This window comes from Mastacembelus armatus, chromosome 24 (genome assembly GCF_900324485.2).
Source record: "Mastacembelus armatus chromosome 24, fMasArm1.2, whole genome shotgun sequence".
NCBI lineage: Eukaryota > Metazoa > Chordata > Actinopteri > Synbranchiformes > Mastacembelidae > Mastacembelus > Mastacembelus armatus.
Window position 1 is genome coordinate 14418619 of NC_046656.1, and position 20103 is coordinate 14438721.

At 41.0% G+C, this 20103-nt stretch overlaps 1 protein-coding gene across 6 annotated transcripts in view; it reads right to left on the bottom strand.

Annotated features, from left to right (window-relative positions):
* The window catches only part of utrn (utrophin), a 148154-nt gene that overhangs the window by 22843 nt on the left and 105208 nt on the right, over window positions 1-20103 (bottom strand). For all 6 annotated transcript variants that reach the window (XM_026318701.2, XM_026318702.1, XM_026318704.1 and 3 more), the window contains 8 exons: window positions 19534-19594; window positions 13882-13943; window positions 12404-12478; window positions 9225-9426; window positions 8494-8579; window positions 6939-7096; window positions 3428-3594; window positions 1684-1795 (listed from right to left, as the gene is read on the bottom strand). In XM_026318701.2, the coding sequence (XP_026174486.1) occupies window positions 1684-1795; window positions 3428-3594; window positions 6939-7096; window positions 8494-8579; window positions 9225-9426; window positions 12404-12478; window positions 13882-13943; window positions 19534-19594 (923 nt within the window). The remainder of the gene's footprint in view (window positions 1-1683; window positions 1796-3427; window positions 3595-6938; window positions 7097-8493; window positions 8580-9224; window positions 9427-12403; window positions 12479-13881; window positions 13944-19533; window positions 19595-20103) is intronic.

Consider the following 20103-nt stretch of genomic DNA (forward strand, 5'->3'; position numbering starts at 1 on the left):
AATCTGTCATCAGCAGGTTTATTATCTCGGTCCTTGAGTTCTTGATCCCATCTAAACAAAGTCAGTCTTGCCTGGCTGCTCAGGTCAGCTGGATGAAGGGCTCTGAGAGTGTCTGGGACAGTCTAAAGATCCAGTTACTGGGCACCGAAAAGATGCACTGATATATAATCTGTTGATGTAAAAAGCTGAAATCATTTTTAATCAACTGAACAGATCAGTGAAATAAATCCTGAGTAAATACACTAATTTTTAAGATGTGACACAGCAAAATGTGGAAAAACTCAAGGGGAAATGTTGAATCCTCTCTGAAGTCACTCTTTATTTCTTCCTTTCCAATAAAGTTGATCATCAGTAAACTCCGGCGTGATTAAAATATTTACCCTGGAGCCGAATACTAATCTTTAAATGTTTGTTTCTGCAGCACGGTTGAAAACAAGATAGTGTTTATTCAAAGTCATGGCAGTTTGCTGCTGGGCATTTTAGCCCAGGGAAGAATGATCACTGCTCCCTACAGCTGCTCCTCCAAAGTCAATATATGTCCCATTTGCAAATTTGAAAAATCTAATTAAAAGACAGAAATGAAAAACTCAAGTCATGCAAAGTTGATGTTTCGCAGAACTGAAACAAGTTGGCCCACAAGTGTACGATCCTAACTGACAAAGAGTGCAATCTTCAGTTTTGCAAGACTCCCTTTTCTAATATTACCCTCTCCATGCACTACTAAAGTGAAATGTTACTTTCTGGAAATACAAAAAACACCACAGAGAGCCATGAGATTTTTACCATTTGTTCATGCAAATTCAAATGAGGCCAGGGGTCTATCAGGAGGGTTGATCATGGAACATTTTGGAGAAATCAACTGCACGGGGAGGGGGGGTGTAAGAGTATGGTGCAGGAATAACATCAGCCTGTATGTAGTGGTTCAGGTTAATGCAGTGTAAGTCTAAAGGAAGTGCATGTTTGTCATTACAATGTCCTGACAATAACACCTTTGAGTGCGAGTGCTGCTTCGAGTCAGGTTTAAGGAGATGCCTGCCTCTTTACTGCAATCACAACTGTGTCTCCGTACAGCAGCACCTTTACAACTAGACTTTATGGTCCAACATCTCAGGAATTCACAAATCAGCAGTAACCCCAATACTAAGCTTGTTAAATGGATTGGGTCTTTGTATAGCTGTGATCCACATTAAACTGTGCTCCTTTGTCAATACCATTAGAAAATTCTGTGTTGTATTCATTCAGCCCTGGTGTGCAGCATCCGTATCCCTGGCCTAATTGTACTTAACATAAAATGATTTCTAATGAGATCCATGGTTTCGACAATCATATAGGTGTAATGTTGACGCACAAACCACAGAAACACTAAATATTTAAACATTAAGATGTGAAAGATGGTTTAAATGTATTGCTCTAATAGCTAAGAAGTCCCTGAGTGTGCAAAATATAAATAAGCATGAATATTCAGGGCGTGCAGGAGAATGGGTCAGTGGTTTGTTTGACATTAGGAGAGAAACTATTTTAATGAAAGATGCGATACGAGGTAGGCAGAAGGTAAATAAAGTCTGTACCAATGTGGGTGCTTTCATTAAATGGATGAGCGGAGTGTGTGAGCGTGTGGAAAAGAGATATGAAATGAACCACTGACGACGTGTGTGTGTGTGTGGTTGTGAGTTACCACCTTACCGGTGTGCAGTACTCCACCATGGGGTAGTTGAGCTTGTGGCCCTTGGCAGTACGGCCAGAAAAGAAGCAACTCTGACACACGTCATAGTTGAAATGTTTCAGACTGCGATACCTGGAGTGAGAGAGGAGACGTTTAGGACAGAACGGGAGATTTTACAGTGAGATAAGTTGAGATGGGAGATAATGTCAGTAGATGCTGCTAAGATCTGTTCAGGGTATGTTGCCGTGTGTGTGTGTGTGTGTGGACATGAGCGAGCACTACAACAACACAACTTATCTCCATGCTCTTCTGAAGCTTTGTCCATTTTCCACACATACACACAAACTCCTTTGACAGACACTTCGATTTCCAGCAAAACACAACGTGACAACAACAGTTGGGACGTTGTCCTCAGCAGCAGCTGGAGCCAGGAGGCCATTTAACAGCTAAATTGAGACAGGAGCCATTCAGACATAATAGCTTAAGTCTTTTATCTTTCTCTCCTCTCCAGCTCTCCCAAGGTTAGCTGACTGATGAGCTATGAGAAAGAGCCATATATCAAAGGATGCAAGAGCACACACAAGAGCGCCAAAGCAAATGTGCCATTATGTACTGACACGTAGCATATTACTACAAGAAGTGGGTGTTAATTCACCTTCACAGAAGGAGCTGCTAAGATGGCCCTTAATTATTGAGTCTGTCCACTAACAACTTTGGTTAATTATGGAACCTGTACTGTCTGTTATATATTTAAAAGATTTGTTTTATTAACTAGTTGTGGAGTTTTAATACCTTCCCTGACTTTAAGAAAAAAAAAAATCTTTTAAAGGTATATGAAAAACATATACTGTGGAATCAAAATAATGAACTACAACTACATTTTTGTTTAAATCCTATGTTTGGACAATCTGATGGACTTTGCTAGTTTAAAAACTATGGCTCCTTTATAAAAAAAAACAAAACAAAAAAAAAAACATGGCTGGTGTCATGTCTCAAGACCACACAAAATGCCTGCATTGCATTTTCCTTCCCCTTTCTCTCTTGGTTTCTGCCTTTCTCTCCCTCCACACTTCTCTTTCATCGATCAATGACAGAACTTGGGAGACGTGTGCTTCATCAAATGCCTGACTATATTTCTCTTTCTGCTGGCAAAGCAAAGGATCTGAAAGGGACAATCCTGCCATCCTATTTCACTTACCATGGTCTTATACCTATCTCAGGTTGCAAAAAAAAAAGCCTTTGCATGCTAGACTGGTCAGTGAAAAACTGAATGCTATGATAAATTGACTAAAGCACTGAACTTTCCTTATGTGTTCTTATTGAATAAGTGTAATTGATCAGGAACCAACTGAAACAAAGGCAGCTATAGATGTATGTGTGTGTGTGATTGTCAGTCCAGCACAGAATCAGAGGGTGGTCTGTTATGGATTGTTTGCCAAGTGATCGGTGTATGTTTGTGTGTATGTGCGTCTTGTTGTTTGTGGAGTATGTGCGCACCGTAGCTTTCACTGCAAACCTCTGGATGGTATTTAGTCAGTGATGTATCAGCTGCTGACATTTAGATAAATGCCTGCCCTCCAGAGCAGATCTGCCCTTTATGCTCAACCAGGAGAGAACAACGGAGAACAGTACTACAGATGGTGTGTGTATGTGTGTGTTTGTATCTGTCCCGTTACATGTTGCAAATTTGTCACCTCTTGGCTTTTGTGCATTCCACAAAATGCTAAATTTAAATGTTAAATCTGAGCAAATGTGCATGCTTACCTGAAGCCAACAATAGGACACTCTTTACAGATGTTACACTTGGCCTGATGTTTCGCTGTTTCTGCAGCTGCCACTCTGTGCAGGACAGGAAGCCAAACCATAGATTGGGGCTCCATACGCATCCAATCAATAAACTGCCTGGGCTCCAGCTCCACCTTATTGGTCACCTGGGAGTAAAAGAGGTGGGGCCAAACATTAGGAGCCTTTAAATCAAAAGTTTAGGAACTATGTGAAGTTTACAGTTTCTATAAAAGTTCAACAGAGGGTTGGTAAAGTGTAAAGGCACTTTGTAGCACGATAGAGAAACATACACATCATTCCCAGAAATTAACAACAGGCTGTAACTCCCTGCTTGTTACTGAAAAACCTAATAAAGCTGAAGACAAATTTAAGATGACCATACATATTAAAGTGATGATTCACTCAGATGCATTATGGCCTTGACTAAATAACTTTAACACACTCCTTATTCATGTTTATTGGTTGAATTATATTACAATAAACAAAGATTGATTTTTACACCCTCACTGCCCTTGTCCTACATGCCCATAGTCATACTGTTCACTAACAGCCATATTGTTCCATCCAAATACCTATGAAAAACTCCCCCAAACTTGTGAAGTGCACGTTTTATCGTTTTAAATGCTCTGGTTGTGAAAGAGTTTCCAAGTTTTCCCAATATATGTCCATATAAAACCAACCTGTCGAGAAGGAGCAATCTCGATAAAGCAGTGTTCACGAAATATATTTCAGCACAGACTTTGTTCCACTGCAGATAATAATCTGAAAAGCCAACAAGGGGTGAGAAGACTTGACATGGCTGTTGTTACTGCTAAACAAATCAAAGCCGACCTTTCCATCACCCCCGACACACAAAAGGGCAGCAAATGCAGTAAAGGGCTGAATACATTTGAAAGAAGAATGAAATAATCAAAAGGAATAGAGTATGTGCATATCTGTGGGTGTGTGTTCCCCCGATCCCTTCCCTGCAGTGTCCCAGTTTTATTAACGTATTCTTCTGGAAATAAATTCATGCTACAAAAAACACAAAAGAAGCACATTCCAATGTGAAAACTGTATTCTGAGTCTTTCTAAATTATTATTAGAATGCAGTTCACAAAAACACCAATCACCATTGAACTTCAGGTGTGCATATGGGTATGTGTGTATGTGTGTGTGTGTGTGTGTGTGTGTGTGTGTGTGTGTGTGTGTGTGTGTGTGTGTGTGTGTGTGTGTGTGTGTGTGTGTGTGGGCGTGGGCGTGCATGTGCGCGTGCATGGTAGGGTAACAATGCTTTACACTGACCAAAATGAGTTCACCAAATATAAATGCTGGAATCAAATACTCAAGACTTGTACTTGTCTTAAATTTTTTGTCAAATATAAACTACAGAAGTTAAGAAGTCAAGTGGTGGTCAAAAAAATTACAGCATTAAAGATCTGAGAAATTATTTATAGAAGCATGTTTATATTTCAAAATGTTCAGCATCTGAAAAATGGCTGTTTTGGAACTAGAGTCAAAATGTTCAAATGCTACACAGCCTTTAAGATAATATGGGTAGATTCACTTTATGCATCAGCTCTTACTATGTTTTATGTTGTGAGTGAATTTTATTTCAGTATTTGAAAACATATTTTTTTTAAAAAGCCATAAAATATTAAGTGTGGTTGTTTCAGTTTCGTTTAAATGTATGAGAAGCTTCTTTTTAAGTCACTGGCTAAGAAGTGGAACTTTTCACCCTGTAGATATCCCAGATTATCTTTAAATCCTTCAGACTTTTCCATTTGACCTTCCCCTGCACAATCAGCATACCTCCCTGTCTCTCCTTGCCCACACGTTAGTCTCAAAATCACCTACTCTCCCTTCTCCGCGCCATCTAATGTCAGATTTATAGCACTTTCAGATTAATTACTGCAGGGAAGAGATGGCTCAAAGGATGATTAGATAGAAGGATGGATGGGTAAATGAAGGCAAATGACAAAGGAACAGTGAAGGAGGCTATATTTATAGTAGTGAAACCTGTTCATCATAGACCCATTAAACCAAATGGACTGGGTGACTACACTGCCACTGGCAGGGGAGGCTGACACACAGGAGACCCAGAGCTTTGCATGTGTATGTGTGTATATGTGTGTAAATGTATAAATTAGAGTGGGTGGTGTGTGTGTCTGTGTGTGTGTCAGCCTGGTTTCTACCTGCCAACTTAGTCTTATGATTGAGTGATTAATGAGCAACCGGACTATTCCTGGCATAGCAATTCGTGATCACATCTGTGAGTGTGTGTGCTTGCCTGAGTATTCGTGCATGTTCTTCTAATGTGCATGTGTGTATCAATATGTCACCAAGACAGTGAGTTATAGGCAAGGCAGCAAGGTGTTTACCTTCTTGACTTCTGCATTATTATGAGAAGAAAAAAGCAAGAGATATGGTTTGATGCTGCCTCGCTCCCCTATTTCAGGTGGCGCAGCACTGAAATCAGTAAAATTTATAGCTGTCTAATTTTAATGTTTGGCCTGCCATTTATGACTGCTGAAGTATGAGCCAGGATAGAAAGAATGAGAAAAATAAAACTGTGATCCTGGGGGATGAAGACCTCATTAAATGCCAGTAACATTTAGAGATAAACCTGAGGAAAGAGGCTAGCTGGCCGCAGTAAAACATAGAGGACAGGCAGCAGAGGACTGGGGGCCATTTGAGGCTTCATGGTTGATCAGCAGAGCTAAAATATTGAAGCACTTTTCCTGAACTAAGAGAGGCAGGTGCTACATGGATGAGGAATGTACAGGAGACTTGCTGTTGCAAGCTGTTATCAGTAAAGTAACAAACTCTCACTCCATTTTTTTGTCAGTTCAATTACTGGTTACTTTGACTTTAACATGCGTACATTTACATTAAGACAGACGATGTGTTCAGCACTGTCAGTCAAATCTTAACTGCTCTGTTGCAATCAACTGCCCTGGTCCAACAATAAACCTCATGATGAAGCTGATAATGTTCAGCTTTTTGAACATCAACATCAAACAGGTGTTAATTCAGATCTCAAACTGTCTCTGACATAACGGAGTCCATGCAAAAAGTCTGCGGACTATACTGACATCTTTAATCTGCCACTCACTATGTAACTGCATGGAAGGCAGTCACCAGTTTTGTTGTAGTAGATATAAAATGTCTCAGACTGTGACAGAAAGGAACATTTCAAGCTAGATTAGGTACCTGGGGAGATGCTTAACAAATCCTACTTTAGTATCAATTAAACTGTGCAGATTCATTGGGTGAAGAGGCAGCGTACACCAGGGACAGATCGCCAATCTACTGCACGGCTGAGACAGACAAACATTCATTTTCACACCTATGGGTTACCACCACCTGTCTCTGAGTATGTGGTGCCTTTAGGAAACCCACACAGTCACAGGGAGAACACGCAAAATCCACCAGGCTCAAAGTGCATATGAGCACACACATGTATGTTGATCTAACGCACACACTCGTGGGTGTTTGTGTGTCAACGTACGTGCTGGAAGCAGCTGCGGACGCTAGGTTCGATGTTGGAGCCGCCAAAGGCAGCCACCTCCCCCAGCTGCCTCGGGATCTGGATGGCTTCGTGAAGGAGCAAGCCGAGCTGCCTCTGGTCACACGTGTCACCTGCCGACGCTACCTGGCTGAAGAGGTCTGAGAGGGAGGAGGATGAGGTGGAGGTGGTCGAGGCAGAGAGAGGAACAAGAAGAAAAAATTTGAGAAAGACTGAGTCAGGGAAAAAGTAAGAGCATGTGGGTGACATTTCAAATGAAAGATAAAAGTATAAATAGATGGAGAACGTGACGGTATAACAGGGAGTGGGAGGGAAAGTGTTAGTGCGTGTACAGTGTATGTGGGTAGAAAATGGTAAGGAGAACACAGGCAAAACATCTATCTTACTATCTTATTTCTTCCTCTAATCTGTTACTGCCTGCCTGCCTGCCTAGAATGTGGCACACAGGCTTGGCCAGTGAATGTGTTGATAGTGTTATTTTTTAGATGGAAATATGAAATATCTCCAGAACTCACACGCAAGCTGAGGGAAGAGAGCAGAGAGGGTAATCCTAAAAAAAGAGGAGGGAGAGGGAGAAACGGAGGGCACCACAGATCTTTCTGCTCTGCTTGCAGCTGACTTTGATCTCTCTGTGAGGTCTGGCCCTGATGCCAGCTCCCATTATGTGTACGTGTGTGTCTGTGGGTGTGAGGGTAAAGTAGAATAAAAAAATTTTTAAAAAAACCAAACAAATGTGTGTGTGGAGGAAAATGTAAACATTCAATAATGTGTTCCTACATGCATTTCTTGCATTATCTGAGTGTTTAACTCCAAATCTCCAACTCACTACTTTCTGCTACATGATTACATTTGACACATGTAAATGTCACTAAAACAGTGTCAAATGGCAGCATGCCTGGTTGGGGGGAGGTGTTGTTGTGCAGCTATATGCTAGAGGCTGACAGCCAATGAGAGACAAAAAAAAAAAAAAAAAAAAAAGTGAAGGAGGAAGGACGCAATCAACCGAACTTGATACCCTTCTTGGGCTAATAGAAACTGCCAGTGGAACGAATAGGCTCAGGGATGGAATCCATGCCATGGCAGGAGAAAAGGAGGAAGAAAGAGGAGGGGAGGTAAAGGGAAGCAAAAGTAAGTAAGAAAATAAAGTGGCACTGTTAGACAGATGAACAATGGTGTGAGCAGTGAGAGCGGAGGAAGATAGACAGAGAGATTAAGCAACAGAAACAAAGAGCAGAAAGCCTAAGTGACAGTCTCTTCCCAGTGTAGCGAGCCTATATTCACACTCCCTAATCCTCAAAAATAAATCAGAATAGAAAATTAAATAAAGAACAGGGGAAACGTGGAGGAGGTCTCTCATCCAATTAGACGACCGGTTCTTGAACTCCTCTCGCACACTTTCTGTGAGTTTGATTAATACTGCTGGGATTACGGCTTCACTGGAGCAGCATGGTATGTGCTCGCCACAGACTGGTCTGTGCAGGGGGGGGGGTTGGACGCTAGTGTGTCTAAGTGCATTTGCACATCAACTCAATCTCACATTTGTATTTCTCCTCTAGGTGTCCCTTGCAGAGAGAGAGCAAGCCGATCTTCATGGACAGGACACGGATCTTCCCGCTGCGACCACTGAAAGGACAACGCACACACATGCATATGAGTCATTATGTTTGTTTCTGTTTACGTGTGTTCATGTCAGTGCAGATCTGAATTATGCAGTGTCAAAAAAATCATGTGCTCGAAAAAAGCACATATGAACCATATGTGCTTGGAATTGCGTCTTGTGTATATTCATAAACAATATTTAGTAAACAGGTTAGTTTACAGCATGTGACCAAGTGATTACACAGAGAATACTGTATGTTTAATTTGCTATACATATTTGCACGTGTGCTTCTGCATGTATGTTCCAAAAGAAAGCCAGAATGTAAAGTGTCATCTCTTGCTGGAGCATACAGCATGAAGATTGATGACATTTTCAGAATAGATCGAGCAAAAAAAGTGCGAGCAGGGAAATATGGAAAACATAATCATTATGTACAGACGTCAGCCACAGAGATGGATTTGAAAATACAACAGCAAAATGATGCAATGATGTATCCACTCTGCCACTTTCATCAAACCTGAGTTAAGATATTTTACACACTGTATTTTGTGTTTCAAATGTGTAAGCAAGCAACCGTGTACAAAAGAACAACATTACAGCTCATTTCAAAGGCAAATTGATGACTACATAACCCTCCATCCTAAATGCAAAATGCATGGCATACATACGTGTCGTAAACATTTAGCAGCCAGTTGAGACACATGTCAACGCAGAGCGGCACGTTGACCAGGTCTTTGTGCTCCTGCTCCAGTCCGTCATAGATGGACGTCAGGCAGTTGATGACGTCAGGTACGGACAGCAGCTGGTTGTTGTTGATGAGTTTGTGCTGTTCGAAGGTGTTCTGGGCCACACTCAGGTCCAACAAGTCCACTGCAGAGGAAGAGGGGAGGACGGAGGTGTCAGAGGAGTGGGTGGGATGAGAAGAATTAGACAGAAAAGAAAACAGGGAACAGTGTAGGAGGGAAACCATGAGAAGAAAAGAAGGAGGATAATCGAAAGAAAGAAGTGAAAGTGAACGAGGAAGGAGAGCGGAGGAGGTCAACAAGAACAAAGAGAAGAAACAAGGAATAAGAAATAAGTAGTCCCATAAGAGTTGACAGGCAAGAAAAAGAAAACAGAGCGAGTTAGAACCATTAGTAACCTTTCTGACTTCGTTAGCACTGCTGCAGCTCCGATGTTTCTAAAATGCCAACAAATCTTAGGGGCTGAAAATGGTGCACGCTATTCATAGCGCCACTTCAAAACTGCAGATTTGACTGATATTTTGTCCAAAATAGTTCAAAACAACAAACAGAGAGTCTGCCGGGAGTAAAGACAGAGAACAGACAGATTTTGGTGAAATATTAATATTAGAGAGAAATACGAGCAGAAAGAGACAAATGAGGAAAAAAATATAGTAAAAAAAAAAAGGCACACTAGTTTCTTCTGATTGAATTTGTTGACTACATCTTTAATAATTAAGACAAAAGGAAATGTTACATTTATATCACTATTTCAATTATACTTCAATCGTCTTCTTCTTCTTGGAAAAGAGAAAAAAACAAAAACAGACTAATCAGGTCCTTTGGGGCAAAGTGAAGCACTCCCAAACACATACAGACAATTACATAAATAGTGGAAAGACAGATGAAATACAAGACCGTTGTGCAGTAGATACTGTCTATCATGCACCCAGACATTTGGTCACTGGTGTCTAATTATTAGTATAAGGTATATTATTTATAGTGTTTAAATGCCAAGAACTCTTTGATTCCTAAAACATTATGTTCTTAGGCATAATATTTAGCATGATCTATTAGCAGAAATGGAATATAGTAGGCCTATATAGTAATCTCACCACTAGTTGCTGCTACATCTTTCACATTTTAGACACTGCACCTTTAAAATAAACAAGTCTCCCTCTAGGCTTTTCTATTCTAACAATCTCCCTTAGTCGGTCTCACATCAAGATACTGACATTCAGCAAACCTGAGACAAAATCCCTAAAAAGTGAAAAGACTGCACACTCATGGGTCAGATTAACAGACAGCATGTTTTTGGCACACGCAGTGTTTTAATATGAATTCACAAGCCTAATAAGGTCAAGCTCAAATCCTGATGGGACTCCTAATTAGTGTTTTATTCAAGGTCCACTGGAAAGATCAATCCGTGAACCCCATCTCTGATGAGAGCTCTAGGTGGTGAAACAAATACAGTGTGTCATCTGCTACAGGTGGCTAATTAGCATGAACAAAATAAAAGCCACATATATAAATTAATATATTACTAATTATGTATATTTTCTATTTTCAGGCTATTGATTATACTGTATTGCTTCAGATTTATCCAACAAATACTAAAATACAGAAAGTTCAGAAAGTTTTTCAGTATGCTAGAGAGTGAAACAACAGGCAAAGGTTTTGATGAAGCGTGAACCCTCAGAGTAAATCTGTCCATGAAATCTTCCTCTGGTCCTCTTCTACTTTCCCAGATGACAATTAAACTCTGCTCCCTCTTCTCCAACTGCCATCCCTCTCACTTCTTCTCCTCATTTCATTTTCTTCATTTGCCCCATCACTATTGTCCCCTCTGTGACCCTTTGCCTTATGTTACGCTCCTCTCCCCAGACAACACTAATTACTGATAGGGTCCACATGGAGCAGGGACAGCAGGGCAGCCACGCTGTCAGAAAGTAAAACTTTACTTCTCTCGTTACACATGCAGACATGAGGCCGAGAGGCAGTGGAACATTAGCGGCAAATTAGTGGCATACGCAACGCAAGCTCATTTGTGCCTTTCCCACCCCCCTGGCACAGACTTAACCCAATTAACTGTTTTGTAGTATCCCTGTCATGTGTGCTTGTCATTCTCTGACACACACACACACACACAATCATGAACACACTCAGGTCCCCAAGCAAAGATTCCACATGAATCCAGGCTAATAACTAATAACCACTGATCCCTCTGCTACGCTCATGATCCTGTGGTGTTTGTGTGTGTGTGTGTGTGTGTGTGTGTGTGTGTGTGCGTTTGCTGCGACTGTTCTAATATAATGGATGAAACTGAATTGCAGTGCCCCAAGTGGAAATCACTCAGGCTAATGCATTCTCGTCACAAATACATGCATGCAATCAGAAAGCACTATGAGACAGCAAAACTTAAGATGCCTGAATCACTGAAACTCATTAACAACCAACAAAGATAATGGCCCATGATTATTCCGGTACACACGTCTAAAAGCCACACACACACACACACACACACATCTGTAATGAGCCATGGTATATCTTATTTGTATGTCCCCCACATACACAGAGCAAACTTTCTACAAACAGCAGGATGGAAATGAGCAGTGTGGACTCGCAGTATTTGTTGCTGTAATAGTTTCTATAACAGCTGGATAATAGTTAACATCTGTCACCAGTATTACACTGTGCTGGGCACAAGTAGCTGCTGCCATGCTGGTTGAAATCTCACAAGGGGGAGTGTGCATGCACCTGCAGGCGTGTGTGTAAATAGGGTTGACAGCCACCTGAGACTGGAGGTTAGGGCTACCTTTATCAAGGAAACGAGGAAAAAACAACAGCTCTTGTGTTGGAAAAAAAGAAACACATTCTAAACAAATCTCACCTGTGATACGCTCAACAGGCTTAACACAGGCACCAGCTGTGACTGCATATAACCGCACAGTGACACAGTCTGTGCAGAATTTAAAGCTGAAATATTCATAGCTGCTGTGCTGTTCTGGCACAGCATCTGGCAAAGCTTCAAATCATTATTCCAGCTGCCCCCCCCCCGGTGCACCCAGTCAAAAGAAGACAACTGTAGGTATTAAGGTGTGTATGAGTGTTTGTGTCTTACTTACAGCACAGCGCTTTCTGTAGTCGGCGGATCTTCATGGCTGTTCGGTATGCTGAGAATCTCACATTGTTCAAGTCCGCTACATGCAGGGATAGAGCCAGCGACATGAAAGATAGATGGACAAAGAAGAAACAGAGGCAGACAATCAGAGAAAAGATTAACATGAATCTGCCTACTGGGCACCAGAAGCAGGATCTCTGTCTGCAATGACAGATGACTTTCTGTTAGCTAATATTTATGGAGATGACCAAGGGCGGTGGTGGCTGATGTGGACTGTATAATTAGGTTAGTGAGTTCTGTCTCAGCTGGGACTGGTGCTATTTGTTGAGTTGCTGGCCTACAGCAAACGCTCCCAAAGTTTCACAGCTTATTACTTACCCAGCTGCTCATTAAGGAACAGTCATACTGGCCAGCCCCACGGGGACAGAGACAGGCATATGAATATTAGCAAAGAGCAGGAGAAAGGGTAAAGATCACACTGTTGAATGCAAAGAGTAAACTAACTAGACAGGTGAGAAATAGATCTGCAGGATTTAGTTGGTCCCTCACCAGAACCGGGCCTTAGGATACCTATTGTACACTACTTATATACTTGTATACTGTAAAACAGGTACCTGTTCTACTGTACAACAGGAATGCTGGAATTTGAAACAGGATACAAGGTTTGTGCTTGTGTTAATACCAACACATTTCATGAATCAAAACAAACGCAATGCTTGTGAGCACGCTGGAAGCCTGTAGTGCAAAAAAAATGTACCTGCAGTTAGGCTGGCTGCAGAAAGTTATGATTTATGATTTGCATGTAAATGCTGCTCATGAATCGCTTTTGTGAAACAAGCTCCCGGCCTTTAAAAAGCAAACTGCCATAACAGACTTTATTACTTTCATTAAAGTGACTTTTCAGGCAAATTAAAGCAAAACATTTTTTTTCTGACTGACTTCTCACAGTATCTGGCCATGTAAATAGCTTTGAGTTTATTGTCCCAAGTTCTGTAATATCTGTCTGAAATTTTTGCTTCCATCCCAAAACAAGTGGAAATAGCTTTTTATTGTGCCGCAGACACAACAGTGACAGATCTGGTTTTCGGTGATTCAACAGCAATATGTCTTTTCAGAAATAAATCAGAGGTTAACACACAAAACACACAGTGAAAAGTTTTCACTGGCGTGCGTTACAAAAGTAATTCTATAAAAACAGTTTGTAGGAAAATCATAAGATTGTCCACAGTGATGGGAATGCGGCTTCTGGACAGAAATGTTGCTGTTGAATTTTCACCACAAATGAAATTCACCTCCCTTTTGCTCAGCATATGGTTATAGTGACCCAAGGCTTAGGCAGATAAAATGTAGGTGTGGGTGAAGTAAAATCCGAGCTACCATTAGTTAAGTGACGAAATACATTTTCTAACAAGCGTGAACTCGGATGCTGAGGTTTAGATTTTTGAATATGACAACATTAGTGATTGTGTGTGTGTTTCCTACCTAATGAGTGATAGAGCTCTGTCATCTTTGGATGGTCCCAGCAGGTCGTCTGTGTCTCATGACTAAAAACAACAACAATGGAAGAAAACCATTAGGCTAAAAATATGAAAAACACACAAACACAGACACAGAAACTTATAAAAAAGAAAAGAAAAACAATTAGACACAAAAGGGCCTTGAATGCTGAGGTATACACACACACACACACACAAATCAGAGAATAAATATATACACAAGCCTAGCCTCACTATTATCATAATAGCTTGACATGCACAAACATGGTCATTCATTAGTGAATTTTTTGTTACTGTGCTTGAATTGGTGCTACAGTTTCTTCCACAAATCAAACACAGAAACCAGAAACATCCACTGAATCAATCATCAAGGAAAAAAAAAAAGCACACACAAATAAACACACACTGTGACTCCCTCTCATCATCAAAGCAACTATCTGTTCAAGCCCCAGGGGACATAAATTCTCTGTTTACATTCCTGCTTCAGAGAGAAGCCTCACACACACTTCGCATTAAGTTTGTTTTCCTTCCTCATGGGGACGTGGAGTTACCCTTAGACTAACCTTAACCTAACCTGTAATATTCTACACAATGGGGACCAAACTGAATTTACTGAAATGAATTAAATACGACGTGTGCTAAAGCTGATTGAAGACGGTTTCCTACACACACTTGGCAGCAAGGAATCAAATTTTTCTCAAGCCGCAGCTGCCAATCAGTGCATCTATTTCAGCTCTGCTGGCCATGATGTGACTGTGTGTGTATATTTCAACAAGGCTGTCAGACGCTTCACTCAGATGCATTTGGAAAGTTTGAGATTTCTAAAAAGAAAGAAAAAAAAAAAAAAAAAAAAGAATGCTCTCGAATGGAGATGCTCCCCTGTGGTTTCTGCGATGGCTCGGTCTCTGTTGACAGCAGCAGAAAAGTCAAGTCGAGTGCTGACGGTGAACTGAGGTGACAAAAGGGACAATAGGATCTTTTCTCATCCGCAGATGTTCATCACTATTCAGTGGCAAATTAATGACCCCTTTCACACCTACACAAACATCACCTGGACCTGGACCTGGACCAACCTGCACTGCATACAGGCTTGTGTGTTATTTAGAGCTTGGCTGAACTGACAAAGGGTTTCAGAGAATCCAAGTCAGGGGATTTGATGATATTTGCTGCTCACAAACACAAAACTAGGAGGAAGAATACAGTTTATGGGCCACATCTGACTGACAGCTATCACCATAAAACACTGTTGTTATTCATGTGCAGAGGGGTATATCATACTCAAGACAGAGCTAGTACAATTATGGGATACACAATCAACTCACTACACAACAAAAATATGTATTGTAGTTATGCACACATACACACACATACACACGGCTGCTTTTCCATCAACAAAAAGATTAGAGAGTGTGTGTTTATATCAGCTCATGAATGCCATAATGAGGACGACTGAGGCGACAGGTTCAACTGTCCTCAACGCTTTCCGATGCATTACCTTTGTAGCATTCTCTTTGTCCCGTAGGAGGAATAAACAGCAAACCGATGATGCATTTTCTACAGATCTGCTACAGTTTAGATTTCAGAGCGGAAATAAGGGGCATCAGAGGATATTCAGGAAAAGAGGCCAAAGACAGAAGCTTTACTGCAGATATCTGAAGCTCCTTGGAGACACATACGGCAGTAGGGGTTCCTTTGATCCGAACAGCACAGCACCCTTAAACCTCCTCAGTCAAGGTGCTGAAGCCATACTGACTTATTGATCAACAGAAAATTAATCGACAACACAAGAGCCACATTGAAATTTTATGTTCCCAGCATTATAAATGAATAGGATTTGCTTCTGTCCTCAGGCTGGTATCACTGACACTCGAATATTTCTGGGGTTTTGGAGACCGAACCAATTTCAAAAGCTGCACTAAATTCTGGGAACTTATGACACTGCTTTTCACCTTTCATGGGCATTTAATTGAACAATCAATTTTTAAAAAAGTGTTAATTGTGGACATAAACATCACACCCCCTTCTGTCTTCATATTGTCTCTGACAAGACAACTGAGAATGACGTCCCTGTTTTGCTTTCTTAGCCACATATCTACAAAGCAGCAAATCACTTCTAGTTTTCTTCAAACAAATGAAAATGAAAGAGAACAATAAAAATGGTCCATAATGAGAAATGTTGGAAAATGATGGAAGCAATCTTCTCCTGATTTTTCAGGAGGGGGCTAACTGGGGAAAAAAGCATGTGGAGAAGAAGTCATTTGGGTCTTGAGCGACGAGTGTGACATTTTCCTTCATAAACATCATTAAATGACATCTAGAGTAAGCATCAGCAAACCAAATGGGGTCACAGGATCCTTCAGCAGGCTCAAAAGGACGGAATTTACGCAGCCCCTGGGGTATATTGTGAGGGGGGAAATAACCTTTTACAAGCTGGTTTCTTATGATAGGCAGCTGAATCCAAAAGAAGTGAGTTGTCTGAGCCTCTTACAATAACAGAACACCATATTAACTACTACATTTATGAAAAATAATGGCCATTTCCTCTTGTTTTCTGTGTAATATTGCCATTTCCAGCTGCTACAGTTCTACAGAAGGTTAAAGTGATTTTGCTAATTACTCACTCACTCCTCTGCTGCTCTATAATTAACCATGACCACATTTTCCCACCGGTAGTGACTAAACCTGTTTTTCTGTCGTTCCTCCAAAAGGACAAAGTATTAAAGGTTACCTGTGGAGAGTAAAAGATCAGCCAGTGAAAAAAAAAGCCTCTGGTACAGAAGTATCCACATCCTGGAACTTGGAGAAAAGGATGAATGTATCCCATCAAACAGTTGGCTGCAGCCCAACAAACACTTTTCTTTGCTGCTGGGAGTTTGTCACTGTCACACGCTCTGAGGCCGCTATGAATAATCATGAGTGTGCAGATGAATGATTGCTAGTGTATCTGGATAGCAAAAGGGACAGAATTAGCCAAATATCTGAGTTAGCATGAGGGATATTTCAGAAACCTATTTTTTACCAGTGACAGCAAACTGCCAGACTTCTCAGAAAGTGTCCGTGACAGGTGATAAGTGCCACCATGACATTTTCTGTCTTTTACCTTCTCTGCTGTGCCTCTTTCTTTCTTTTCTTTTCTTTTTTTGTTCTTAAAAATAAAACCCTCCTTCTCAAAGATGTTAGCATTCTGCATTCAAACCAGCTCAACAGGCTGAGATTTTATTAAAGCTACTTAAACTAGACATCTCGAGGAGATGGAATCGGTGAAATGGGACAGCATGCGAAGCGACCAGCATGAGGTTGTTGGCATAGAATTTGTGTGAAGCCATTTGATTTTCCCGCAATATGTCACACCAAAGCCCCACTACAGGGGGGTGGACAAGGAGCAGTTTTAATCAGGGGCCCTTTGAAAAGAAAAGAAAAGAGACAGAGTATGAAAGGACATGGAAGGAGGGGTTTGGGGAAATGAATGTGTCAAAGACTGATGCGGGTGTCCCTAGGATGTCACATCACTGAAAGCAACCTGTGATTAGTCCTAGGGATGGATTTAGAGTTCAGCTTTCAAGTTGCAAATTAAGTGGGTTTTCATGTGAGTGCAGCAGTCTGAATGTGTGTGTGTGTGTGTTGGAATACAGCAGAGGCCGGGGTACATCTTCATTTTCAAACGAAATGTTAGGAGGACTGATTGTTTTTGTCTGGTTTCTAACAGGCAGCTTAGGGTTAAGGTGAAAGCTGCCATGGTGACTATCAGCCATCTAAGAGGCATTGGCACAGCATATGATGTGTGCTCACAGTGTGTGTGTGTGTGTGTGTGTGTGTGTGTGTGTGTGTGTCTGTGTATGTCTGATTTCATTTGTAGTTCATGTGCATCTTTGGGTGCGTGTATGGGTTTCCTTGCCAACGTGAGGGTGTGCAATCTATTTGTGTGCCTAAACACACATTGTGTGCGTATTGTTTTGTGCGAATGTCCTTGTGCCCATGTGCTTTGTTTGTGAGAGTGGACAGATGCAGGTTCACCAGCTGGGCACATCTGTGGTCACGGGCTGTTGTTGACTGTGAAGTTATAAGCCTGTCCTCTGAGTCTGCCTGTCTCTGACTTTCATCTCTGATCCCCTCTAGTGCCAAGCTTCAGGCCAAAACACAGTGCAGGTGTCCCTCCCCCTTTCTCTTTGTCTAAATGCTATTTTTCACCATCTTTATCTGGGTCTTTATTGTCTGTCTGAACACATTCATCCTGACCTCCTCCCAATTTAACTCCTACTAATTTTCAATACGATTCAATACAGTGAATCAGCTACATTTAATTGCCCATTTTAGGCTCGACAAAATGCTTTTACTGGCTTTGCCAAAGCATTTAAATGCACCACTATCAAGAATGAGTCTTCATTTATCAGTCGCCCAGTTCCAAATGTATTAGCAATGGACGAAACCTAACTTTACCCATCTCAAGCCACTTTCAAATCTCTACAAGTTGAAATACTAGACGTAAGTATAAATGCTTTGGTTACATCTAACCTTTTGGAGACATTTAACCTATCACTGAGACAAGACAAATCTTCACAGCTGAAGCTTTTATTGTAGACTGTTCTGTGGACAATAACAAAAGGGGAATTGTTAAAAAAATGGCCACTTGACAATTTAACTGAGAGTGTGACATTTCGACTCAGGGCAGAGGGCGACTTAGGGGGGCAGCGCTAAAAAATACACCCATTTTATCATCCTAAGTTACAAAGTAAGGCTGTAGCAGTGCCCCAGCAGAACAAGAGGGAGCAACAAGGAAAGTAGGACTGACAAATGATTGCTGAAACTGCTACCCAAAGATTTTCAATTCAGGCTTGTTTAGCCAGCAGTTTATCGACATACAGTCACATGATTTATGGAAAATGAGGTACTTTCAAGAAATGGCATCTCCTAAATAGTAGAGTCATTGTAAATTGTTGCTCCCAACACAAATCTTCTCTTTGATGTGGCAAAAATTAGGATGGGAGGCAAAAACTCAAGTTAAAGTTGTAATAGTCACTACTAGCACTGTGTTGGAAGCTGTCTTGGGATTCATCCAGGGATTTATCTATTATCTATTCAAAAGCAGCTGCTAATGTTGAACTGAATGAGAAATGTGCAGGTGAGACGGCTTGAATTTTAATCTACGCAGAGGAGCAAAACGGCAGAAAGAATTTCCTAATTGGAGTAAAATATACAATGTACGTGCACGGTATATACGTGATATATGTGAGAGGTCACGTGAGGTCAGAGCTTTGAAGTGAAAAGGTTGAAAATACTTAACAATTACATTCCCCACAGATCGATGCTTGAGATAATGAGCTACTCTAGACTTTTTTGAAATGCACCATCAACCACACAAATCCAACTCCATCAGCACCAAACTGCTCACATTTGGGTCACCCTTCTTGAGGGGTTAGAAATCAACGATTGACACCAATTACAAAAAAAAAAAAAAGATGGACGTTAAAAACAGCACTTTAACAGACGATATCTTGTTCTGCCCTGAATGTCTTTCCAGTGTAGAGTAATCCCAGACAAACACCAACACCCTCGCACACATGCATACACACACATGCACCACAAATATACAGACACAAATATGACCAAAAAAGAACCAAAAACATTTCTTGCCACTTACTTGATGTAATATGGAACCTTATTCTGAGAAACTGCACGCTGCCAGGGGAGCTGTACCGACGCTACAGACAGAGAGAGAGAGAGAGAGTGACAAGAGGTCAAGCAGTTAAAATCAAAATATCAATGCACAAATGAGACAAAGGGGCATGTGAGGAAAATTAAATGAAAATAATCTGTTGAGTAAAGGTGCCATGGGCCCAGGTTTATGTTGATCTTGGTGGGTACAAAATCATACAATAAATACTGACAGATCAAGGAAGTCTTTAAAATGACAAACTGATACTGTGTTAAAACCAACCAAATATAAGACTTGTGAGGCTCTCAAGAGCAATACACAGAAGAAATGTTGTTTGATTTATCAACCTCCCACTTTCCGGCCTCCCTGACACAGCCCTATGCTCAAACAGAGAGATGAAAAGACAGTAACAGAAAGAGACCAAACGAGATTGGGAGATATATGAGATGGATAGGGCGAGATAAGAACGCAGAACTTTATTGATCCCTGAGGGAATATTAAGCTACTAGTGTAATGAGAAGCGAATGTGTGATGGAGTAGATAGTGTCATAGTGC